General features: G+C 44.7%; 1 protein-coding gene across 2 annotated transcripts in view; it reads left to right on the plus strand.

Moving 5' to 3' along the window:
- Positions 1–11,929, plus strand: part of AUTS2 (activator of transcription and developmental regulator AUTS2) — a 771,484-nt gene extending 759,555 nt beyond the window's left edge. For both annotated transcript variants that reach the window (XM_040082301.2, XM_040082302.2), the window contains exons 15-19: positions 1,270–1,411; positions 1,916–1,993; positions 3,254–3,337; positions 4,203–4,425; positions 9,492–11,929. In XM_040082301.2, coding sequence (XP_039938235.1) covers positions 1,270–1,411; positions 1,916–1,993; positions 3,254–3,337; positions 4,203–4,425; positions 9,492–10,731 — 1,767 coding nt within the window. In that variant the 3' untranslated portion in view covers positions 10,732–11,929. The remainder of the gene's footprint in view (positions 1–1,269; positions 1,412–1,915; positions 1,994–3,253; positions 3,338–4,202; positions 4,426–9,491) is intronic.
- Positions 11,930–24,185: the final 12,256 nt, after the last annotated feature.

The raw sequence follows: 24,185 nt of genomic DNA on the forward strand, positions 1-24,185 counted from the left end.
GAGTTCACAGCATAAAAATCTGGCACGCAGGCTTCAACTGAGGCATTTATATTTTCTGAACTCCTTTTAACTGTTACAGCACTTCAGTGTTACTTCCTTAAAAGATGTGACCTTGACTTGGCCACCTTTGCCATTTCAGTATTCTTGCAGGCCATTATCTCCAGACACAGATAATGCCTTTGTTTCCCTTTTTTATTTCGTCTTCCTCCTTTTTTTCTCTTTTTGTTCTCATGACTACACAGACGTGTTTCTAGCACTTGAAAAACAGCTACGAGGCACGCACATTAATTTGAACATAACTTTTTAATATGCATATTTATATCATTGTAATTGTCTGTACTTGGGGCTGGCACAGTGTTAAATACTGATTTATAAAGCATAGCCTGCTCCAGAACTACTGTTAAGATTTCCTGGTTCCATGTTACCCATTTGTAAATCCTTTCAGCTGCCCTGCACAATTAATCAGCAGTCTGCATTTAGGGAGTTCTGGCAGCACAAGTAATTGGGAATCTGGTTTTCTTCCTTCATTCTATAAAACCACTGAAGTAGGCACCAACTGAAATGAGGATGTGGCACAAAGAACATATCCTTCATCCACTTATCACTCACAGTGCAGCTGCCTCAGCAAATTCCCCTCACAAAAGGGAGGCTGCTGACTCTAACACGTGTAAATAAAGACATGCAGCCCTTTGAGCGTGGAGTGGGAGCTGTCAGAGTGGGACTCAGCCACTCCTGCTCTGCACTCTGGTTCCTCTCAGCCCCTCCTTGCAGCCTGAGGGGCACTGGAGGATGCTTTGCATGCAGAATTTCTTGGTGGCAGCTTTCCCTTGGAAATGAGTGGTTCTGGTGTCCATGTCTGGTCTTTCAACACCCCCACCCACCTGGGACCAGGGCCAAGCTGACATTCCCATTTATTATTGTGGGACAGATCTGTCCTTACAGCTCAGCAACTGGCTGAGGCCTCTTCAGAGAATTTTGTGTTTGTTGCTGAAGGCAGCTCTGTGCTGAACACCCTGGAGGGGTGGATATGAGCATATACAAAAACCCTGATGGAATTAGCAGGAAATACGCAGGAGCCTGAGCTCTTCCCTCTTTGCCTTAGATCTCCCTTCCAGGAAACTGGCCGTGCACTTGTGCTTGGGGTCCCAAAACCCAATATTCTTATTAAAACATCAGAATGAATGAACTGCTCCACCCACATCATTCTGGAAGTGCCTTTTGCTGTTACCTTTTCAGACAGTCTCTTCCAAGTTCTGTTTTCCATTTCAGAAACAGATGCAGTCTGATCCACACAAGCTGGACTTTGGCCTGAAACCAGAGTTTCTGAGCAGGCCACCAGGCCCCAGCCTTTTTGGAGCCATCCACCACCCCCATGACCTGGCTCGGCCCTCAACTCTCTTCTCCACAGCCAGTGAGTACTGAAAGTGAAATGCCCTTCTTGCTCCTTGCTCATTAAAACGCTCACCCCTGCCATGAAGTTCCCATATGCTTTGGCTTATGAACTCCCTGCAAGACATGCCAGGGGCTATTAGTCTATTTGATAAATATTTAAAAATTATTCTGTATGCTTTTTATAAAAAGCCCAACCTGCTGGAACACTGCGCAGGTACTAAATGAAGGAACATTTCCTCACAGAGTGATGTCTGATGCATCATGGAGATGAGATGTTGGAAATAAGCTGTAATTCACATGCATTTCCTTTTTGTTTCTGACCTGAAACATTCATTCCCCTGCATCCCTTATCCTCTAACTGGGCATTTCTGTTTGGAAAAGCAGCTGCTCTTTGCATAGGAGCCTGTGCAGGGCGCAGCAGTGTCAGCTCACGTGAGCTGTTAAAGAAGGGACAGCCCAGAGCACAGCGAGCCCCTCTCTGAGCCTTGGCTGGGAATTGACCCCTTTTGCTTTGTTTTGGCAGGTGGGGGGCATCCAGCCGGGACCCCTTTTGGCCCACCACCCCACCACAGCAACTTCCTCAACCCAGCTGCTCACTTAGGTACGTCCTCTCAGCTCGTGGGGAGTACAGCTCAGACACTGACCCCTGAGAAATCTTCCTGTGTGGAGACATTCGGAGTATTCTGCTTATTAACCTTTGCAAATGGCACATTTTAGCAGTCTAATTTTAGTCTTTACCGGGGTGGAAGTTCTGAATACACAGAAAAGTGTCACTGACTGTGTTTTGAAATACTTATGGACTTTAGAGGAGCAGAGGGACAGGACTGGCTGGGTTTCCTTGGAGTTATGCTTAAACCAGTCCAAAAAATGCCTTAAAGGCAGGGCTTTGGATGACAGAGATTTCTTTTCCTAACTCCTACTTAGATATCTGTTTTTCCATTAATGTGAATAGGAAATACAGCTTTAAAATCTTGTGATCTGGCTTAATGTGTCAGTTAGTGAAAATTAGCGAATACACGTTTAAAACCAGAACCGCCCAGGTTGCCAGATGTTGTTACTTCCTTCTAATTGCTTTTTTAATAAGGTGATCTGCTCCTTACGGGAGCATCCAAGACTTTAAATTGGCATTTTATTTTGCATGGGGAAGGATTTGGGAGGGTCACCAAGCTAGTAGAGCAAACAGACAATGCAGGTTTATCATTCTGCACTTTGCTGTCTATGGAAAATGCTGGCTTTGAGCTCCTTTTTTCTCTGTGCTGGTATTTATCAAAAGTGACTTCATCAACATTGTTAGACTGCTCCAAAATAAAGTGAGAACTTGCTTTTATGTGATTTTCCTGTTGCCTGTATGCATTAACTAAAAAAAAATTGTTCCAGCATTTTTCAGTCCATACTATTGTTTTGTGTAGTGTTAGCAGTAAACACCAAGGGAACCACAGAATGCTCAGGCCAGCATGAGGTATCAGTGGAACAGGACATTTTATTTGGATCTGGTTTAGGAGACATGGCCTGAAGGTGTTTGGAGCAAAGCTGCTAGAGTTGTCCCTAGCAAGGGACATTTTCTGAGGAAGGAAATAAAAGGAAGTCAAACTGGAGATGTTTGCACATTTCAAATGAAGTATTATATCCATTTTAACATCTGAATTTTCTTTAAGAGGGAGTTTTTTAGTAGATGATCCCACGGGAATGGCCAGGAACAAAGCCAGTGTTTTGTGTCCCAGCCCCTCAGGACCCCGCTGTGTGTGGGGGGGACGCTGTTCCAGCACTGCTGGGCGCAGCTGGGGTGCAGGAGGATGCCACAGCGGTGCTGGATGGGAAGTGGCAGCCGCAGGGGCTTTCAGCTGTTTGTGTTGGTTTGCAGAGCCCTTCAACCGGCCGGCGTCGTTCAGCGGCCTCACCGCCGTGGGCAGCAACGCCTTCGGGGGGCTCGGGAACCCCACAGTCAGTGAGTACCTGGGCCGTGGCCCTGCCTGCCCTGCAGGGCCTCTGAGGGGACTCTGTGCTCTCTTTTCTGCTGGTTGGTTACATCACCTACCACTAAGAGATGGGAATTTGGAAAGCAACCTTTTCCAGTTGTCAGTAAATCGTTTTCTGTTAATTACTTAATAGCTTGGGTTCAACCTAGTGCTAAATGTCACCATTACATTGTTCATTAAAAAAAGAAAAAATAGGGTTTTTCAAATAGGTTTGAGTGTTTGTGAAATCTCCCACAGTTTTATTGCATGTTCAGAAGTAAATAATGTGTGCAGCTAGGGAGCTGTGGATGGAGACTTTATTTTTTTCCTTTCTTACCGGTAAAACAGGCCACGTGCCTGGAAAAGATCACTAACCTGCATTTATTAGTCCAGGATCATCAACATTTCTCTAAATCTAGCCAGTCACAGAAAATCATCCTTTTAAAAGTCACTCTCTTTCTTCATACTTCAAATCCGGCATGATTTTGGTCACATTTTATTTTGGTTCTGGATCAAATGCAACCAATTCCATTATTTATAGTCCCTATAACGGTCATTTCCTGATGTCTCCAGAACATTTGAAATAAGGATCGTTGTCACTTTTATCTTACTCCTTCATCCCTTGTCAATTTTATCTACAGCATTTCCCTTTCCAATTAAAAGAGCTGTCAGATGCCTGCCCATTTTTAGGAATGAGACCCTCTAATGAATCTCTGTTAATTTCCTTTCCTTTTCCAGCTCCCAATAATATGTATTCATTTTAACTCTGAGTGCTGTAAAAGTTGTTTTGGTAAGTACCTTCACTAGAGCATACCTTTTTCTTAAACCTTTTTGTTTTCCACTTCACCATTTCAGCACCCAACTCAATGTTCGGCCACAAGGATGGCCCCAGTATGCAGAGCTTTAGCAACCCTCACGAGCCCTGGAACCGACTGCACCGAACTCCTCCTTCGTTCCCGACCCCTCCGCCCTGGCTGAAGCCAGGAGAGCTGGAGCGCAGTTCATCTGCTGCAGCTCATGACAGAGATAGAGATGTAGATAAACGAGACTCATCTGTTAGTAAAGATGACAAAGAAAGGTACGAAAGAACACTTCCAAGAATTGTCTAGTTCAAAGCTTGGGGCTCCGTTCCGCTTTTAACCCTCCCCAGCCTGGCACGTTGTGAACGCAGAGCTTCACCAGAGGCACACCTGGAGCTGTCCCCAGGGTGGCACCGCAGAAGAGGCAGGTTCCCAGCTCAGGTGTTCCCCTCCACGAGGCTTCTTCTGCACGCTTCACCTGAAGGAGCTTTGCTGGAGAACAGTTGAGGCAGTGTCGAGTGGGAATAGAATCAGACCCACCCACTGTTACCTAGCGGGTCGTGTTGTCGTAGGTCTCTTGAAGGGTTAATGTGGAGATAGTGCCTGACAGATTCTGTCAGGATTCTGAAGTCCATCAGATGCTCATCTGCACCTTCAATACTTAAATAACATTGTAAATCAGACTTTGTCTGCAAAACAAGTAACACTTCCTCCCTCCTCAGGAAACAGCCTGGCCAGAGGGCCCAGTGCTATAGGTGTGAGATGAGAACACTAAAATGCACCAGGAATGTCACGTGCCAAAACCACAGCAAGCTTCAGAGCATGCAGTTCATGAAAAGCACATTATTTTCCCTCAAAGAAGCCCCTACACTTGCACTGCTGTTAACACACCTTCCCACACAGCTTTTATTCAGTGTTTTACATGGACTTGCATGCTCACATGTCCAGGCTGGGAAGGGTTAATGGAAAGTAAAACCTGGTCATATTTATTTTTTTTGTCAGGACTGTTCCCATTATTCAGTTAACGCAGTAACAATTCCTAACATTGACGTACCAAATTTCTAAGAATTTGCCATTCAGCAAGTGTCATGCCTTCCTTGAAAAATGTAGAGAGGCTGATTTCAGCTTTTTCAGTTGTGGCTTGATGGCTTTCCTGTTAAGTTTGCACATTACTTTACTACATAATGGCTATTTGTTTCTGATATTTTAGCCTAAAAGAATATTTAGGAGATGTGCTTTTCTGACTTCTCTGTCACTAACCCAAAGATACGCATTAGCAGCCTTTTCTAAAAGAAGTTATGCTAACACATTAGATATTCTAAAACTACATATAAGCTTTTCTACGTTGTTCTAAAAGAAAGGCAAACTACAGATCTTTTCACCTACATTTTCCATTTGGAATATTTTCTGTTTGGTAGCATAGCTTCATTATTTTCATGTCTGATGTTAATGCTTCAGAAGAAGTTGCCATTACAAATTGGGTTTTCTGTCCTGCAAAAGGCTTAAGCATGTGAGTAACTTTACTGGCTTGAATGGCAAAGCATTTCAGTTACTATGATGTGGGTAATCTGTAGAATGATGTGATTATTTTGGTTGCTGTTTTGTTGTTTTCTCATGAAGTGTTCTGCTGAAGAAAATCCCTTAATGAAAACATTCCTTGCAACTTGCTTTGGCATTTCCTGAACTCGGTATCATAGCTCAGAACATACATCTTTGCAATAATCGGAGAGCTTAGCAGTAAGCGTCATCCATCCCTCGTACCTGTGCACAATTCCAGCTTGCAGAGAGTGCAGTCCTGGTTTCACCCTCGCAGCGCTGCTGTGTGCCTGGCTCTGTGGGCTGGGACATTGCACTTTGCAGCATGTTCCCGCTGTGGCCTGTTTGAGGAGAGGCTGAGAATCCCTTCCCAGAGCTGTCCTCCCCAAGGAGAGAAGGTCTGAGGAGTTGAGAGCCTCCCTCCCCTCTCCCTTAACATTCAGTAGCACAGTGGGGCGAGCACAGCGCTTTCTAGCTGAGGTCGCAAGCTCTGTTACCTATTTGAAATTAATTTGCCCAAGCAGGAAGAGCTGGGAATCACAACCAGGGGTTTGATTTGACCCTGGTCATCAAGGGCCTAACCTTATCAAGCCAGAAATGGCCCAGGTAGCCAAAACGATTGACCTCAACTCCTGCCTGCCGTGGAAAGGTCTCTCTGAGCTTGGCACTCCCCACCTAAGGTCGGTGTTGGATGGGGTGGAGATCCCTGGTGGTTCCTCTTGGATCCAGCTGCGTGGCCTGTGCACAACAGCCCCTCCCAGCCAGACTGAGAGAGGTGAATCCCTGGAGACAGCCCAGAGAGTCCAGAACTGCAGCAGTGACTCTTTCCTGGCTGGGGGTGACGCTGCAGAGCCCCACTTGCACCTGGAACATTGCTCAGGGTATTCTGGGATTCTGTGATTGACTGCAGTTGTGGAGAGGGGTTTTTTTAAGACTCTTTTATTCCAGCCCAACATTAGGGAAAAAAAAAATCAGTAAAAACAGCAAATGTGAAAAGCAAGATTTGTTCCTTCTCAGCGGTATTTTGTTTAAGAGATGTCACTGAACACTTGCAGTATAATCATACTGGCATTTAAGAGTCTGCAATCCTAGAGCAATCACACCAAACCAACCAAGAATCTGTTTATCTTTCAGTCAACATTTATGAGGCATACACCTTGCATAAGAAATTCAGTATATTTCAGTGTAGCACACAGCCTTAGAACTTCTCTTACTTGGTTCATTGGATAATGTAATTTTAAATTTCTTCTTTGTGAAGGCAGTGGGTTAGAGCTGTTCTCATATTAACAACCTAAGGAGCTCTTGACAAATTTGAGGATTAAAAAGTTATTCCTTCTCTGTCCACTGGACTGCGTGCAGTTCACTTAAATGAGCTGGATAATCAGGAGCCTCTTGAGATGTTACCAACGCTGTCATTGAATACCATGACATTGGCAGAAGGAATTTGTCATTTTGGTTGCACATATATTTCTCCTTAATTACAGAAAACATCTGTTATTTCCTCTGAATTTTGTACGTCATTTAAAGTACATCAGTTATATGGAAAATTGATTAAATAGCAGCAAAAGGACTGAAGGAGCTTTCCTAGGGAAATAAAACAAATAAGGGTACCCTCTGAACTAGTCCCATGAGCAAAATAAATAAAAGATTAGGTATTGCAGAGCCCACAAGCCAGTGTTTTCCTAGCAAAGTAAAAGAATTGAACCTTCATGTTGAGAATCCTTCACTGGAAGGCCTTGACTTGGTCTCCCTGTGTCCAGATCTGGAAGCTGTTAAATCAAATGCCTCAACTCTTGGTGGAAAGAAAGTGGAGGGAAATTAGAGCCAGGCTGCCATTCCCAGACTGTTCAGGTCCCACTGAATGAAGGCAGCATCTGATCCCAAGCAGTGAAGTGCCGGGCAGTGCAGACGAGGCAGGGCTGGTATCAGATGCTCTGTCTTCCAAGTGTTTTCCAGAAGTCACATTCTGGACTTTGGAGGTCTCTCAGACATGGCCCATGGAATGACAGTTTCAACAGTTCAGTCTAGACACAGTGAAAGATGCACCTGGTGACATTAGAATGAGAATTTCCTTCTCCCAGGCATTTTTTCTGCATTTGCTGCAGCTTCACTGTCCAAAAGTACCTAGAGGTACAAATCTTACACAGTTCAGCAAAAAAAGTAGGTGACAGAAATTGTCCAGGTGAAGGAGCAAGTGTTCACCTTGGAGTCACCCTTCAGCAGCCCATACTGCTCATCTTGGCCCAGAGTGTCACCTGCTGGCGTGTCCCAGCCTTCAGGTGACACCGGCACCTGGAGAGACAGCTGGAGCTCAGGGGAGGCCTCACTGCTTTCCACAGAATCCCAGAATAGTTGGAGTTGGAAGGGACCTCTGGAGATCAACCACTCCAACCCCCTGCCAAGGCAGGGCCAGGGCAGGTGACACAGGAATGTGCCAGGTGGGTTTTGTCTTCAGAGAGACCTCCCCGGGCATCCTGTTCCAGTGCTCTGCCACCCTCAGTGGAAAGAAATCCTTTCTTATGTCGAGGTGGAACTTCTTGTGTTTTAGTTTCTGGCCATAAATAACTTTTGCTTTTAACAGCACATTGTCCCTCATCCCACATGGAACAGAATTCCCAGGCTTAGCAAATAGCAAGTGTCCAGCACTGAATATGTGGAGCTGTCTTTATGGAGAGACTCCAACTCAGAGGTCAATTGAAATTACTAAGAGGTTAAAATCATTGGAACTGAGGGATTAGGTTATGAATTTGATTACTTTAAAATGCAAGAGCTTTTTCACTTAGCATTGCCCATAACTCCTGGTCAACACTACTTCCTGAAAATAATTGTTATGGAACCCATTTCCATATTTAGAGTTTTGTTCACTGCCAGACAATAATTCCCCAATCTTTTGTGCACCAGAACTAGGTTTGAAAGATGGAATGAATTCACAGTATTTTCTGACTTGATAGCATTGGCTGTGTCCCGCTCAGCTTGTTTTAACCTAGAAATGGGAAGGGTTGGTCATCTGAGGAGCAGCTGACTCCAAACATGATGTTTTCAGAGCCAGTCTGAAGGATGGATGGACAGAGCAGACTAATGTCTGCTGAGGAGGTCAGCACATAATCTGTGTGATGGGCAGCTCTGTTAAACACTTGCACTGAGGGTCACTGCACACTCAGGGCAGTGCCATCCTGTCAGAGAGCTGGGTTGGCACCATCAGTACTGGTGGTACTTGAAAGGATTTTGTCTCAGTCTGAAGTAAATTGAATTGTGAGAAGTAAATTGAAAAGCTAGACATTTGAAGAGAATAGAGGACAGAAATTAGTAGTGTACAAAGTCTGAAAATGTTTTGAAAAGTCATTTGAAAAACTAGTAATCTATTTTCCCAAATATATTCTTAATAGAAGAAGTAGGTAGAATACTATTAACCATGTAAGTTGGATTTAATTGCCTCACTTTTTGGATAAAATGAGCATGTTTCTACTTTTCTCTCTCTTCTTTGCAAACATTTAAGACCGCTGTCTTTGAAATACATGTCCTAGAGCTAGATTCCCATGGGAGCCTTCTGTGGACTGTTTGAGATCTCAGTCACTTCTTCACAGAGCAGCTTTGGAGGTCTGCTGCTGCTGAGATGAGATAACAGAATAGGCCAAGTTTAGAGATGAGATGTTCTTCTGGAGTTTTGGGTGTGCCAGAGGCAGAGTGCATTTACTGGTGCACGTCACCAGCTCTCTGCTAAGCCACGAGTAGAAAGCCAGGCACTCTGATGCTTTGTTTTCTTTGCAGAGCTTCTCATGCCTTCATTTCACACTTCTCTTTCTTGTAGGGAGAGCATTGAGAAAAGACACTCCAGCCATCCTTCGCCAGCACCTATTCATCCAGTAAACTCCCTCGGACATAATCGCAGCTCAAGTGAGCAGATCAGGAGCCATCTGAATCCCGAGGTTCGAGAAAAAGAGAAACCCAAAGAACGAGAGAGGGATCACTCCGAATCTCGGAAGGAAATTAACGTTGAAGAGCACAAGGTGAAGGACAACTATGTTTTGGAGAAAGAAGGCCTGAGCCATGAAAGCCGAGTGGTGGAGGAGTCTAAGCAAATGCCCAGGGTTCCTTCCCCCTATGCCAGGCCCCCCGTTGTGGAGAGCACCCGGCCTAACAGCACTTCCAACCGTGAGGCCGACAGGAAGAACGAGCCAGCGTATGATAACCCGAAGAAAAGCAACGAAGTCAAGGTGAAGGAAGAGCGAAAGGAAGACCATGATGTTCAACCTGAGGGACCTCAGACTCATAGATCATCTGATCAGCCACCACCTATATCCACATCCAATGTCCATCCAAGTCCTCTAGTGTCGATGCCCATGACTGTCGGTGTGACTGGTATACATCACATGAACAGCATCAGTGGTCTGGACAGGACTCGCATGATGACCCCTTTTATGGGAATTAGCCCGATTCCTGGTGGAGAACGTTTCCCCTATCCTTCTTTCCACTGGGATCCAATGAGAGATCCCTTGAGAGATCCCTACAGGGAGCTGGATATTCATCGGAGAGACCCCCTGGGCAGAGACTTTTTGTTAAGAAACGACCCTCTCCATCGCCTCTCTACGCCAAGGTTGTACGAAGCAGACAGGTCATTCAGGGATCGGGAACCTCACGACTACAACCACCACCACCACCACCACCACCCTCTGTCGGTGGACCCGCGCCGGGAGCACGAGAGGGGCACCCACCTGGACGAGCGGGAGCGGCTGCACATGCTCCGCGAGGACTACGAGCACGCGCGCCTGCACTCGGTGCACCCCGCCGCCCTGGACGGGCACCTGCCCCACCCCAGCCTCCTCACGCCAGGGCTGCCCAGCATGCACTACCCCCGCGTCAGTCCCCCCACGGGACACCAGAACGGCCTCCTCAATAAAACTCCCCCCACAGCAGCTCTCAGTGCCCCTCCGCCTCTTATCTCTACACTGGGCCCTCGGCCCGGCTCTCCCAGAAGGACTACTCCTCTGTCCACAGAGATGAGAGAGAGGCCTCCCTCTCACACCCTCAAGGACATCGAGGCTCGATAAGAGAGCGAGACTCAATGAAAAGCAGAGCAAGAGGGACAAAAACCTTGTAAATGAACATAACGTAAAGACATTGTTACTAGTCATTGATACAGACTGGGGATGTGACCCACTGTACAATATGTATAGACCTGAGTGCAAAGATTTTGAAATGATTTTTTTTGTATATTATATGTTGAAATTTTCCAGATCTTTTAGCCAAGTCCATATGTTCCTCGTGTCTCCTACTCTATTTTATTTCTAGTTTAAAGTTTTCAAAATTTGAACTGAAGAACAAGACATCAATCTGAGTGATTTGACTAGAAATAAGCCACCACCAATGTCAACCCTACAAAGCTCTTTCAAACCAGAAGTGAAGTCAATTGTAGATATTTATGTAAAAAGATTGCTTCATGGATTAATGGTTCATATATGCAAAAAGGGTAAGATGAAAGCTTTACTTTGTACAAATGTAAATAGATAAAATTAAGTAACATAATACATTAATACTTCTTAAACTGTGCTATTTGCAAACTTAATATTGATCAACACAGTCTGCTTATGCTGTGTTACTTATATTGTTATAGACAGCTAAACCCCTTCAACTATGCAATGAATTTTAAGGCTTTTCACAAAAGCCTTTATAACTCAAAGGAGCCTTTTCAACACACAACATAATTAAAGTCATATTTTCCCTGAACAAGCTCATTTATAATGGAATTCTATTTCTCTTGTTTTGATGAAGAAAAAGCCCTTCAGAGGTGTAGTTTTCTGTGTGAACCCTTGCATCAGGCTGCTGAGGTCACTGTAGCTTGTGTGTCCCTTGGATGGTGTCAGGGTTTAGTGCTCTGTGATCACTGATACGGAGTCACGGCAGATTGGTTTTCAGTCATATTAATTTGGGTTAAACAGTGATAATCAAATGCTGGAGTTATTCCAGAACTTTTGTCACTTAACATGTCAAATTTCTTTTGGGAAGAACATCTGCTTATAGCCATTCATGTCTGGTTTTATTGCCAGTGTGTCATTTTTACCTGTACACACATTTTTTCTGTGTTAAGTGATTTTTAGCTACATTGAAACAAATCCTACAAGAAAGCGAATACTTTTCTAAATGATGGATATGTTTTCACTGTGGATCAGTAATTTAATTAATTAACTCCGTTGCAGATTTCATAATGGAATTTATTGTATTTCAGTTGGTAATAAAGTCTGTGAATAGTTAACAGGTCAGCCTTGTTGTTCCCTAATCATAGAAGACATGAAATAACCTGAAGAACATGGTCCTTTTTAAAAATATGCATCAATCTTCTGAAATCTGTCTTTTCATAACACACTTTTTTATAATGCGTTAAGTTTCTTGTCTAAATATTTGGAGAGAATATGACTTTATCAGAAAGAATTCAATATCTTGTCTACTGGACTGTAAAATATATGTATGAAATAAAATTAGTTCCATTGGTCTTCTAGTGTATTAAAGTGCTATCTGAAGTTGTTACCCTGTTTTGGCAAAAAAAAAAGGAAAAAAAAGAAAAAAGTTAACTACAAACAGTTGTTTCTAATGATCAGAGATCTATTTTAGTAGTCAACTGAAGGTTTAGTTGTGAGCTTCAGATTTTTGTGAACTCCAGATGTTGTGCGGTGTTTCTTTTTCTTTTTTCTTTTTTTTTTTCTTTTTTCTTTTTTTTTTCTTTTTTTACAAACAAAAGGAAAAATACAAAAAAGTCCCACCCCTGAGGAATATGTACACTGGAACCGTAGTGGTAGCTTTCAGTATTGTAAAGAGATTGTTATATACAAACCTTTTTGCTGTTTATCCTGTATGTAATAAAGTCCTTTCTAGATCCTATGTGAACAGAAAAGTGAAGCGGCTCTCAATCTTCAGCATGTTTCCTCCTCAGCGAAGACTTGTGTAATGTAAATTGTGCCATGTTATTAAAAAATGTGAACTAAACTGCTAGGTGCTTCTTTGTGTGCAGTACCCCATCGTTGCTATGGGGAGGAAGTCCTTTTTCCCAACAGTGGGGTTTTGTTCAGAAGGAGTAGCTGTTAAAAATGTAAAGAAAATGGCAACTTTAATAAGCCATCTTATTGAAATTGTTAGAACAATCAGGGAAAAAGAAACAAAAAAGGAGATCCTTGGCTTGTCCAGATTCTTTAAAATATAGTAACAATCTAGTTGGATTAAATTTTAATTAGACCATAATCTTGGCCTGCTGGATGCACATCATTAAAAACCTGAGTTACTGAAGGAAGGCAGGTCTGGATGGCCACAGAAGGATGTAACTACTGGAGCAAGTGAGAGAGGCCCCTCGAGACAGGGTCTGATTGAGACCATCATCTTCCAGGCTCATCTCATCCTTGTTAGAGAAGCCTGACAGCTCTGGCATCGTCTTCAGGGGGAAGAAATGCGGTCTTGATTGTCCAGACTATGATCCTTGTCCTCCCAGGTGCTGAGCAAACTCTTCTTGATGGGCCTTAATTCCCAATTAAGCCAATGAGCCCTCACTCCCAGAGTCCCAGAAAGCATCGAGGCATTTCAGTCCCTTTGAATTCAATCCAATTTAAGTGCTCCATGCCTTCGAAGATCCGTGTGTCAAGTCTTCTTGTACTGGTGATGCTCCGAGGAATATGCCTGAAAGGTGTAGCAAGAGATGAAACAAGATTTTTAGTGCTTTTAAACTTCTTCAGGTGCATTCACTGCTTTTCAGAAATTTGATACAGAGATGTTAGCTTGCAGGTATAGACAATTTGATCTTTTTTTTGAAGGGTTTTGCATTCAGGACGTTTGTCTTAAATCTTCTATTTTTGAATTCACTTGTGTTTAAGAAATGAATTTTCATTTAAAGACCACACCAGATACCATCTGTGGGAATGAAATTAGTCATAAAAGTATTAATTCTGTAGGTTGTGTGAGATTTTGATTGTAGAAAACCCTCAGTGTGCTTATAGCAACCAGGACTTTGCTTTAGGTTTTAAAGTCCCACCTTCCAGAAATCCAATTAATTTTCCACTTAGCAGCTTCCTATCACCACCTGAGATGCCAAATACAGTGTATAGGAAAGGAATCTTTGTAAACAGTCCTAACATTTGTTTCCCAGTGCGTTGTTCATTTTATGCCATGCTTGGTCCCTTCTCCTTTAACTTCCTATGTTTTGATCTTTGGTTTTCCTTACTGAGACTTAGCTCCAGCCTGGTTTTCTGCTTTTCATACCTTACTGCTGCCCTCTTAGCCAGTCCTGTCCTCTTTCATGGCCTAGGACAGCTAAATCTTACCCAGAGACAGCAATGAACACTGCAGATTTTCCAAAAGACATACTGTACATTCTTGTTCCTTTCTACCTTTGTCTGTAGGAGCTCATGAAAACCGTAGTCCTTGCTGGACTGGAAGATAGATGGAGGTTAGGAAGGATTTTACTGCAAGTATTTTCATTTGCTGTGGTTGTGCCTCGTTGAGGAAATGTTTAGCACAGTTCTTGCTGATTTGAACTCTTAATTACAGCTTCACAAGCGCAGGTGACTGCTGAAAGGCACTGGGGCATGGACCAAGAGCAGTGGTGTCGCACTTTCAGAGGAGCTCCTTGGCCCGCTGCTTGGTTTCTGGCAAGGAAGAAGAGTGAGCAGTGGTTCAAACACAGACCAAAAACTCCAGTTACACAGGGTTTTGTTATTGCCATGGTGGCTTAAGTCCCACGTGGATAAACCAACCTACTTCTTTGGACTCCACCTGCCAGCTTTGGGGTATACCCATACTTGTCTTCAGAAGGTGATTTGGAGCAGGATCCCAGCTTTACAGAGTCAGAATTGCCTTTGGAGTGTGTCTCTGCCTCAACTCTGGATGAGGCTGGCCTCTAACTCATGCAAAGGAGTGGTGGGGCTGCCTCCTGCCCTGCTGATCTCCTATCAGATCCTTCCTGCACATGTGAAAACCCGATCCTAACCATTCCTTATTTGGAGCTCTTTGGGACACTGTCTGTCTTTTACTTTGACTGAACCATGATTGGTGCCCTGACTGGGGCAACTGAGCATTGTCCAGTGCAGCGAAAATGCAAAAATTCTTTTAGTCATACCAGAACTGAAGGCTTTGGTGAATTAGCCATGGAAACCTGTATAAAAAACATAGCATTTTTGTTAGCCGAGAAGAACCAGAGCTGCAGGTGAGGGCTGACAGTTCTCTCTGTGCCCTGTTTCCAGCTGGAGGGGCTTGGACTGTTTGTGCCTGTGGGCAAGGTGGAAGTTCCCAGCTGGCATCTCTTGGGAGTCACACCCTTTCTTTTTCCTGGTATCTTTCAACTGAAATTGTGTTAGCACAAAGATATTTCTTGGTCATAAAATATATCCCCCTCTTCATTTGTGCACTGTGAGGCTGCATACAGCAACAGGTATTTATGGACATCAAAATACACGTGTGCTATCCGGTACAATACCAGGGACAAAGCTCAATCCAGAAAGGAACAGAGTATAAAATCCTGGTGCCACCCTGCAATTTCACACATCTCTTTGGCTGCCATCTGATGTTTCCTCTGCTGGTCTGGTAATACAGACTTCAGTACAGCATCATCCCTGTTTTATAAACAGGAAAAGTGCTGCTGGGAACCCCAAACACGGAGTCACCAGTGTAATACCAGGCAACTACTGCCTGAGTGATCTCAGGAGTCACCCAGGGCAATTGGGTTACTGCCCGAGTCACTGGAGAACAGAAAAAAGCCTGAATCAAGCAAATTGCAGTCAAGAGTGGCAGGAGATGAGGAATTTCTGGGTTGCTCTTTAAGTTTTAGAAAGTACTGTTAACCTTCCATATTAACAATTTGTGGCATCTCAGACTAATAAACTTAGCTCTGCAGGAATGGGTTTTACCTATTTATTGATAAGTAGCTCAAGTATTGAACCAAGCTGATAAGGCCTGTGGTCATTCTGGTTACTAAGGGCAGATTTGCTGTATTTTACCACCTAATGTGGCTTGTTTGATGATCATATAGCTCAGCACTAAAACTCACTCTGAGACAGCATTTTTCTTGGTTGAATTTATGTTTCTCTACTGAGAAACTTGAATTTATTCCCTAGGAACTGAGCCATCCACCCCCAGGACAATCATTTTTGTTTCAAGACAAGATAATTAAGAATTGGATCAGCTCATTGCATAGAGATGTTACCTATCAAATACATGTTTATTAAATGTATCTTGTGCTTTGCATCTTCAAAGCCCTTAATAGTTTCCATTGAATCAGTGTTGTGGTGGAGGTTTGTTTTATGCAGGAGAAATTCCGTTACCATCAAAAGCTTGGATTTGTTTGTTTGTTTGTTTGCTTTCTTTTACATACAACTCAAAATGCAAATATAAACTTCTAAGGATTTTCAGTAGTCCTTGTTTTGGGGCCTCAGTGTATTTGGGTTTACCATTATGTGTTTGGAGTTCATTTGGTTAAAAAGGGGATATCAAGCAATGTCCTGTTATTGCCAGCCAAAAGGAAAGTTTTGTCTCCATTAATCCTAGAACAGAGAAGCTGAACTGGATTTATTTTAGCCTGTTAGAAGAAGATGTTGTTCTTCAGCAGTACCACAAGAGGGTGGTTAAAGAGCCTGAAACAGGTGTAGGCTGTGCTGGTAGTCGGGACAGCTTTACTGTTCTGTGGGCAAGGTGAATGTAGCTGTAAATTATTTTTATGAGAGTTTGCTCTGTGAGGAGCTCTCCTGTTCCCCTGCGTAAGCGACAGAAATCCCAGCGGTGCGGTGGCAGACGCTGCCCAGGCTGACTAAGGAGTGGCCTTACTTTGCCACATTTAATACAAGGGATTGGAAGTGGTCTGCGCCCAGAGAATTCAGCTCAGTAGGGGTATTTTGGAGAGTTGGGTGTAATTGGATGGTGCTACAGTCCAGAAACAAACCACATTGCTTGTGTTAAGGGAATAAAAGATGTGTCTCTATAGCAAATAGAGATACAGAATGAGTTAGTGTATGTCAGCTCAAAGGAGTTGAACTCAATGATCCTTGTGGATCCCTTCCAACTCAGGAGATTTTATGATGCTGTTCTATGACCTCCTTAAAGTCTCAGCACACCTGTTTGTTTCTCCCATTACCTGGCTTTTGAAAGGAGTAGCCAAAGACTAAGCAAGAGAATTGCTTCATTTGGACATGGGGAAAGAAATTAATGCCAGGTTTTCTAAGGACATAGATTAAAACGGTTTATTGAAAATCACCAGAGCTGTCTGCATCATACCAGCAGAAAGCTTGGCCCTGGTTTTTCCTTTCTGCCCTCAGTGCCCTTGCCACATGAGTGGAGAGCCAGCCCTTCACTGGTGCTGCTCTCCTGACTCTCCCAAGGGATGTGTGGCCTGAGGAGCAGAGAAACACGGCCCACATGGCTCTGGCTGCTGTCTGGCCAGAGGAGAGGAGCTGGTGGAGCCTTCTTCTCCCTCCTCACACCACCCTCACTGCCCACAGCAAGTACTGGGCCTGGCTGTGTCCGCAGGGTCCCAGCTGGGTGTCCGAGAGGAGCCAGTCTCCACCTGGTCCCAGGGCATTGCTGTGGAAACTCGGGGCTGCATGGAGGAGAACTGAGCTCAGCCTCCTCACAGCCGGAACCTAGGGAGCAGTGCTGCTCATCTGGGAAGCACAGCAGCAGGGTAAGGACAGCATTTTCTGTGATCTGAGCTGCAGTGGGCTGAGGAGCTGGGGGTTCACAGCCACACACCCCAGAGAGGGCAGGGGTGCCTCAACACCCCAATACTGGGGGGGTCCCAGTGGCAGCACCTGTCCCCAAGGCAGAGCCCCACAGAAAGAGTGATTGGGCACTAGAAGAGCCTGACCAGAGAGGTGGTGGTGTCACCATCCCTGGAAGTGTTTAAGAAAAGACTGGATGTGACTCAGTGCCATGGTCTGGGTGACAAGGTGGTGTCAACTCATAGGTTGGACTCGATGATCTCAGAGGTCTTTTCTAACCTAGTCGATTCTGTGATTTTGTGATTCTGTGACTATGTGACTGTGTGATTCTGTGATTCTGTGACTGATTCTGTGACTGGCAGCCCCAGCAAACAGATCCTTATCCACCTCACAGCATTATTGCTGGGGCTTGTTGTCAGCAGAGTCATGCTATGATAGCCATTATGGTTTTAAATGACTCATTTTCCCACTTAACTGTATTATTGAGGCTTACAGAGCATCTGGAGCTTTGCAGCAGTAAATACATCACTGAATACTACATTAATGTACTAATCTGTGGCTTTGAAGAATCTCTTTAACAAAATACAGCCAAGACCGGCAGGTGTCGGTGCCTGTGTGGGCCAGCCCTGCTCTCTGAGGCACCTGGCCCATACTGGCCCAAAACATGGCTGATACTGAAGTGCTTGCAGGAACTGGTGGAGCATCTTTAGTGCAGTTTGATACCACCTAAATGCAGCTCTTTTGCAGAAGAAAATGAGATATTCTTGTGAGATGGCACACAAGAGACTCTGCGCTGCCGCTGAGGCAGCCAGGCCTGTGAGGTGTTGGTGTATCGGGGAACAACGTGGGTCTGCCTTGAGCATTCCGTCCTGAGGGGAAGGACCCCCTACTAATATAAGTAAGGACTCTTTATATCATATTACATTATTTTACGGTTTTTGTCCCCGGCTCGCGATGGAGCTGCAGAGGGCAGTGTGGGAGAGGGAAAGGCCGCCCAAGATGGCGCCATGGCCGCGCGCCGCGGCACTAGAGGGAGATAGCGGGCTGGAAAATCGACTTTTGGGGGCTATTTGTGCGGTTTTAACCCTCGGATGGATCCTGCCCTTGGTTTTAACCCTCGGACGGATCCTGCCGGGCCGCAGAGAGGCGGTAACGGGGCGAGCTCTCCACAGGGCTCAGCACCTCCCGCGTCCTCTGTCAGAGCTGCAGGTGCTCGGGTGGGAGTCGGGCTGGGGTTCGTTTGGATAAAGGCATCTTGAGAAATATCTTGAGAAATGCAGCCGGTTGAAGCACAGGCTGGGGAAAAAAAAAAAAAAAAAAAAAAAAAAAAAAAAAAAAACCACCGTCTGTAAGTTCATGTGTCGCCTGAGGTGATGGGAAAATGAAGTGGGAAAAGAGCAGGTGCGACAGGCTGAAGTTTACATGTATTCATTTATTTGCCATAAAATGAGTCATCAAACGCGGTTCTTTCTCTGCCAGCACCTCTGAACGATGGCCCCGGGCTTTGGTCCCCGGTGCCCTCAGCCCTTGGAAGGACAAACTGGAGACAGCAGCAGAAGAGCAGGGGAAGGTCACTGTCGTGGGCTGCAGCTCCACATACGTAACAATTAAAGAAAGGAAAAAATCTTGTTCAGGGAGGGGAAGGAAATCCCCTACAAAATCCTCTCCCTCTTGTAATTTTGTGTCACCCACATTCACCTTATTCCCTCTTCCCCAATAATCTGTGTAATTTCACACTTTTAACTTTAAAAGAAAGCAAGATACTGGGGCATAAAGGAAAGCCTTTGGTGGTTTATTTATTCACCTAAGTTGTGTTTTGTTAGACAGGTTTGAGTTGATTTTTTTTTTATTTTCCTGAACACCATCCTGGCACATCTGGACAATACTCCTGGGCATGGGGGGACTCTTGGGGATGGTGCTGTGCAGGGCAAGATTTGGACTTTGATCCTTGTGGGGCCCTTCCAACTTTGCAGATTCTGAGTGCATATTAAAGCCTAATGGTTTGTAAGAAAAATAATTATATTTGAAGCCTGGAGGTAACTGGGTTTTGACTCTTTACTGTAGGAGCTGGATGATCCTGATGGGCTCTTTCCAACTCAGTGCATCCTGTAATTCTGTGACATGGACTCGGGTAGACAGAAGGACAGTGGAGACAGACAGTGGTCACTCACTTCCAACCCAGAGTGGGCTGCATCCTCCACCTGGGGTGGAAGAACCAGTATCTCCAGCATTTTTGAACAGGAAATTGTTTGTACCCCATCGTTGTGTACATTTACTGTGATGGTGGGACTTGTGAGCTCTGGTGTCACAGAATCACTGAATGCCCAGGCTGGAAGAGACCTTCAAGATCATCAAGTCCAACCCATGCCCTAACACCTCAACTACATCATGGCACCAAGTGCCACATCCAGTCATTTTTTAGACACATCCAGAGATGGTGACTCCACCACCTCCCCTGGCAGACTATTCCAGTACTTTATCACTCTTTCCATGAAAAACTTTTTCCTAATATCCAACTTATATTTCCCTTGGCACAGCCTGAGACTGTGTCCTCTCGTTCTGTCAGTTGCTGCCTGGAGAAAAAGACTATCCGCAGCTGTCCACAACCACCCTTCAGGAAGATGTAGAGAGTGATGAGGTCACCTCTGAGTCTCCTTTTCTCCAGGATAAACAACCCCAGCTCCCTCAGCCATTCCTCACAGGGTTTGTATTCCCAGCCCCTCACCAGCCTTGTTGTCTCCTCTGGACACGCTCAAGCATCTCAATGTCCACCCTAAACTGAGGGGACAGAGCTGGACACAGCACTCAGTGTCCATCCTAAACTGAGGGGACAGAGCTGGACACAGCACTCAATGTCCATCCCAAACTGAGGGGCCAGAGCTGGACACAGCACTCAATGTCCATCCCAAACTGAGGGGCCAGAGCTGGACACAGCACTCAATGTCCACCCTAAACTGAGGGGACAGAGCTGGACACAGCACTCAATGTCCACCCTGAACTGAGGGGACAGAGCTGGACACAGCACTCAATGTCCACCCTAAACTGAGGGGACAGAGCTGGACACAGCACTCGAGCTGTGACCTCACCAGTGCCGAGCACAGGGGCAGAATGACCTCCCTGCTCCTGCTGGCCACACCATTCCTGATCCAGGCCAGGATGCCATTGGCCCTCTTGGCCACCTGGGGACACCCTGGCTCATGTTCCTGGCTGTCACCAGCACCCCCAGGTCCCTTTCCTCCTGGGCGCTGTCCAGACACACCGCCCCCAGCCTATAAGACTGCAGAGGGTTATTGTGGCTAAAACGCAGGACTCAGCACTTGGACTTACTAAACTTCATCTTGTTAGACTCTTCCCATCTGTCCAACTGTTCCAGATCTCTCTGCTGAGCCATCCTACCTTCCAACAGATCGACACACGCTCCCAGCTTGGTGTCATCTGCAAATTTGCTAATGAAAGATTCAATAACCACATTCATATCATCAATTAAAATATTGAACAGAGCTGGCCCCAGCACAGACCCCTGAGGAACACCACTGGTGCCTGGCCGCCAGCTGGATGCAGCATCATTCACCACTGCACAGAGTGCTCCTGTCCAAGCCACGGGCTGCCAGCTTATCCAGGAGTGTGCTGGGGGAGACAGTGTCAAAGGCTTTGCTGAAATCCAAACAGACAACATCCACAGCCTTCCCTGCATCCACCAGGTGGGTCACCTGATCATAAAAGGAGATCAGGTTGGTCAAACATGACCTGGTATCATGGACATACAGCCAGACTGTGTTGAATTAGACAAAATTTCTTCTCACACCAGTTGTGAGCAGGTAAATTAGATGTGTATTGTTCTGTAGTGTGTTTATTCAGACGATTGCATGTTTTAAAATTGGATTTCAAAGCAAAGGACCAGAGGCTTCAGGTTTGATATTTGCTTCTGTCTTAAGAAGAATATTGAGAATCTGTGACTTTCTTTTTTTCCTCTGATAAGGCTCTCCCCCTTTGCCTCTTGTAAAGAACTTTTTAATTTATTATTAGGAATTCTATATGAGAGGTTTCATAATGATCTTTTTGATTGTTTCTTTTTTCCCCCCAGTTACAATTTCTAATGTTCATTAGCAATGTAGTAAGTCTATTCTGGAGATTATTTAGTTTTATGTTGAATTTAGAGGGATTACAATCAAAGTGGACATCGGATTTTAAGAATTATCCTGTAATGAATACAAGAGCTCTATATCACTGCTAATTCTAAACTCTATCAACTTGTTCCCTGCCTCTGCAGCTTTGGCTTAGCAAACTTTGCTCTGAATAGTCCCATGACTACTTTATGAAACAGAGAACAGTCTATTTCTAGTAAATCTCACAGAGAGTAGGTGGATCTCTGTTTAATTGATCATTTACATGAGTTTCTACAAAATTCTGACATCTGGACAACTGTGGGATCAAACTGGGCTTTGTTTTTGTGCATGTGCCTTTGATAACCTTCTCCCCAAATGTACAGGACTGAATTTCCCTGTCACTGAAGGGCTAAAACAGGAATGCCCTTGACTTTCCCTTCCAACATTCTGCTGTGTGAGCCCAGCATTTGCCAAACCTGGGAATCCAACTGAAAAATAAGAAGACAGCTCTGCAACACTACACTTGGTGATTCATGCTTTTGATTTTAATTTTAAATGTATCCCATCAGGGAAACTTCACACTTAACTCATCAAGATAGCAAAAGGCCCTCACAAATATGTATTGGTGAGGACAAAAGATAAAATGTGATGATTAAGTTTAAAATTGTAGGGTTTTCTTTTATCTAGAATACTAGATTCGAGTTTTGGCTCTATAGGGGAGGATCGGTTTGCTGTTTGGCATGTGGCTGTCTTCAGGAAGTTCAGGTGGATTCTTTGGATGGCTTTTCTATTGGCAAATACAGAGCAAATGCAGATATTACCTTTGTAATATCTGGTGTGTAAAAAAGCAGTGCCATAACTTTAGGCCAGGGAAGGATTTTTTGTGGAGATGTTGATCCTTTGGAGGAAGTGACACAGGATGGTCTAAGTGGGAGATGAACAGAAGATCTAAAAGGAAATGAATAGGATCTCAGTTGTAAAATAAAAAGTTTTTAATGTGAATTTTTGAACCTGCAAGTGTTGCAATGACAGAGGCTGATGATATGTGTGAGTCTTTTCTTCCTGTAGGTAGCTGAAAACTGTTGAAGGTAATCATAAACTTTCTCACTGCTGAACATCAGAGAAATCCCAGGAGTTCCTGAATTTCTCACAGGTGTGGAAAAGTTTATTAGATATGTTTTGGGAAAAGTTACAGAAAATCATCTATTTTGATTGATTCAGTAAAGCTGAACAGGCTGTCTGCCAAGGGCACCATTTTGGGGGTTCTGATGCTCTAATTTGCCTTTGCAGGTCAGTAAGAGGCTCTCAGATTTCCATAGCGTTTCCAGTACCAAAATGAGCCTAATTATCCAGATTTCCTTATGTGTATTATCCATTGTATCTCCATCCTGTAAACAAGTAAAGTCACTCTTCTGGGTGGAGAGCTATATTCTCCTGATAACTTTTAAAGACTAAACAGGAAATTTAATTTTGAAATGTTTACCCAAAGTGAAGTAATAGTTTCTAATGCCACATCGCAGCCACAGTCTGAGGTGGTTTGCCAACAGGGCAAGCAGGGAGCTGGGACCATACAAGCTTCAGGAAGCAGAGTTCAAGCTCTCTGTGGATCTCAGTTTTCCTGAGTGTATTCCAGAGCAAGCCAAGCCTCTCTGTACCGCTGAATCAAGAACTGGGTCTTTGCAGTAACCAGACTTCCAGGTTCCCAAAATGCTGACATGTATCAGTCCAGAGGATCCCAAAGAAGTTTCTACTGAGAGTATTTCCCTTTGAATTATGACCAAAGGCTTCCTTCTCATATTTTCCCTGAAGAGTGCACAGACCTTGAATTTGAAAGTTCTGCCAGCTTCAGTAGACACAACTTTCCTAAGGCTGGTGCTGCGGAGTTAAACCAAAAGCCCTTCAGGTGATTTATGTGTCTGCTCTGCCTGTAAGGTTGTGAAATCCCTGCAGCCTGAAAGTCTATCGGGAACTGACCCTTGTTGTTGGAAAAGAGTATATTCCAGGAAGCATTTTCATTTTGATTCATTGCCCTTTTCCAATGTTTTCCTGGAAAATTTTCATCAGCTCTAATTCTGCCTCGTGTGCTTTGGTGGCAAACACCTCAGGGCCCAGCCTGGCACACAGAATGTGTGTGTGTGTGTGTGCCACTCAGCTCTGGTTTGGGCAAAGCCTAAAGGCCACCACAGAGCTCCAGCTCCTCAGGGAGCCCTGCGTGCCTGGCCGAGGGCTCTTCTCCACCACAGGTAGCACATCATACCTGACCCAAAGGGTTTGGTGCTGTGCTTAGGAGCTCACAGGGCTGCAGAAATGGGAGGTGAAGGGAAATTGCTGCCTACCTCAGCAGGAGGGTGCTTTACCCCAAAGCTGCATGTTGTGCCATGGTGACCCTGTGGAGCTATTGTATTGTTCAGATTTGCTTCGTTTTGGGTCTGAGTCAGCTGTGCTAGATTCTGTAATGCAGGAAAAGGTGGGCCAGGTATGGAACAGCCAAAACTGTGCAAAGACAAGGGTACAGCTGTGTTGTAACAGGATGGACTTTGGTGACAGAGTTTTTCCAGTGATTTAAGGGCTGCAATTTTTTCAGGCAGTAAAGAGGCACTTTAGAGTGGGATTTGATGGATGCTCAACCCAGCAGCTTTCCAGGGGGGCTAAAAGGTTTGCTCTGTTCCTTCTCTTCCTCCAGCTATCCTAAACCAGGCCAGGAAACAGTTG

The sequence above is a fragment of the Hirundo rustica genome, chromosome 19 (genome assembly GCF_015227805.2).
Source record: "Hirundo rustica isolate bHirRus1 chromosome 19, bHirRus1.pri.v3, whole genome shotgun sequence".
NCBI classification, from domain to species: Eukaryota; Metazoa; Chordata; class Aves; order Passeriformes; family Hirundinidae; genus Hirundo; species Hirundo rustica.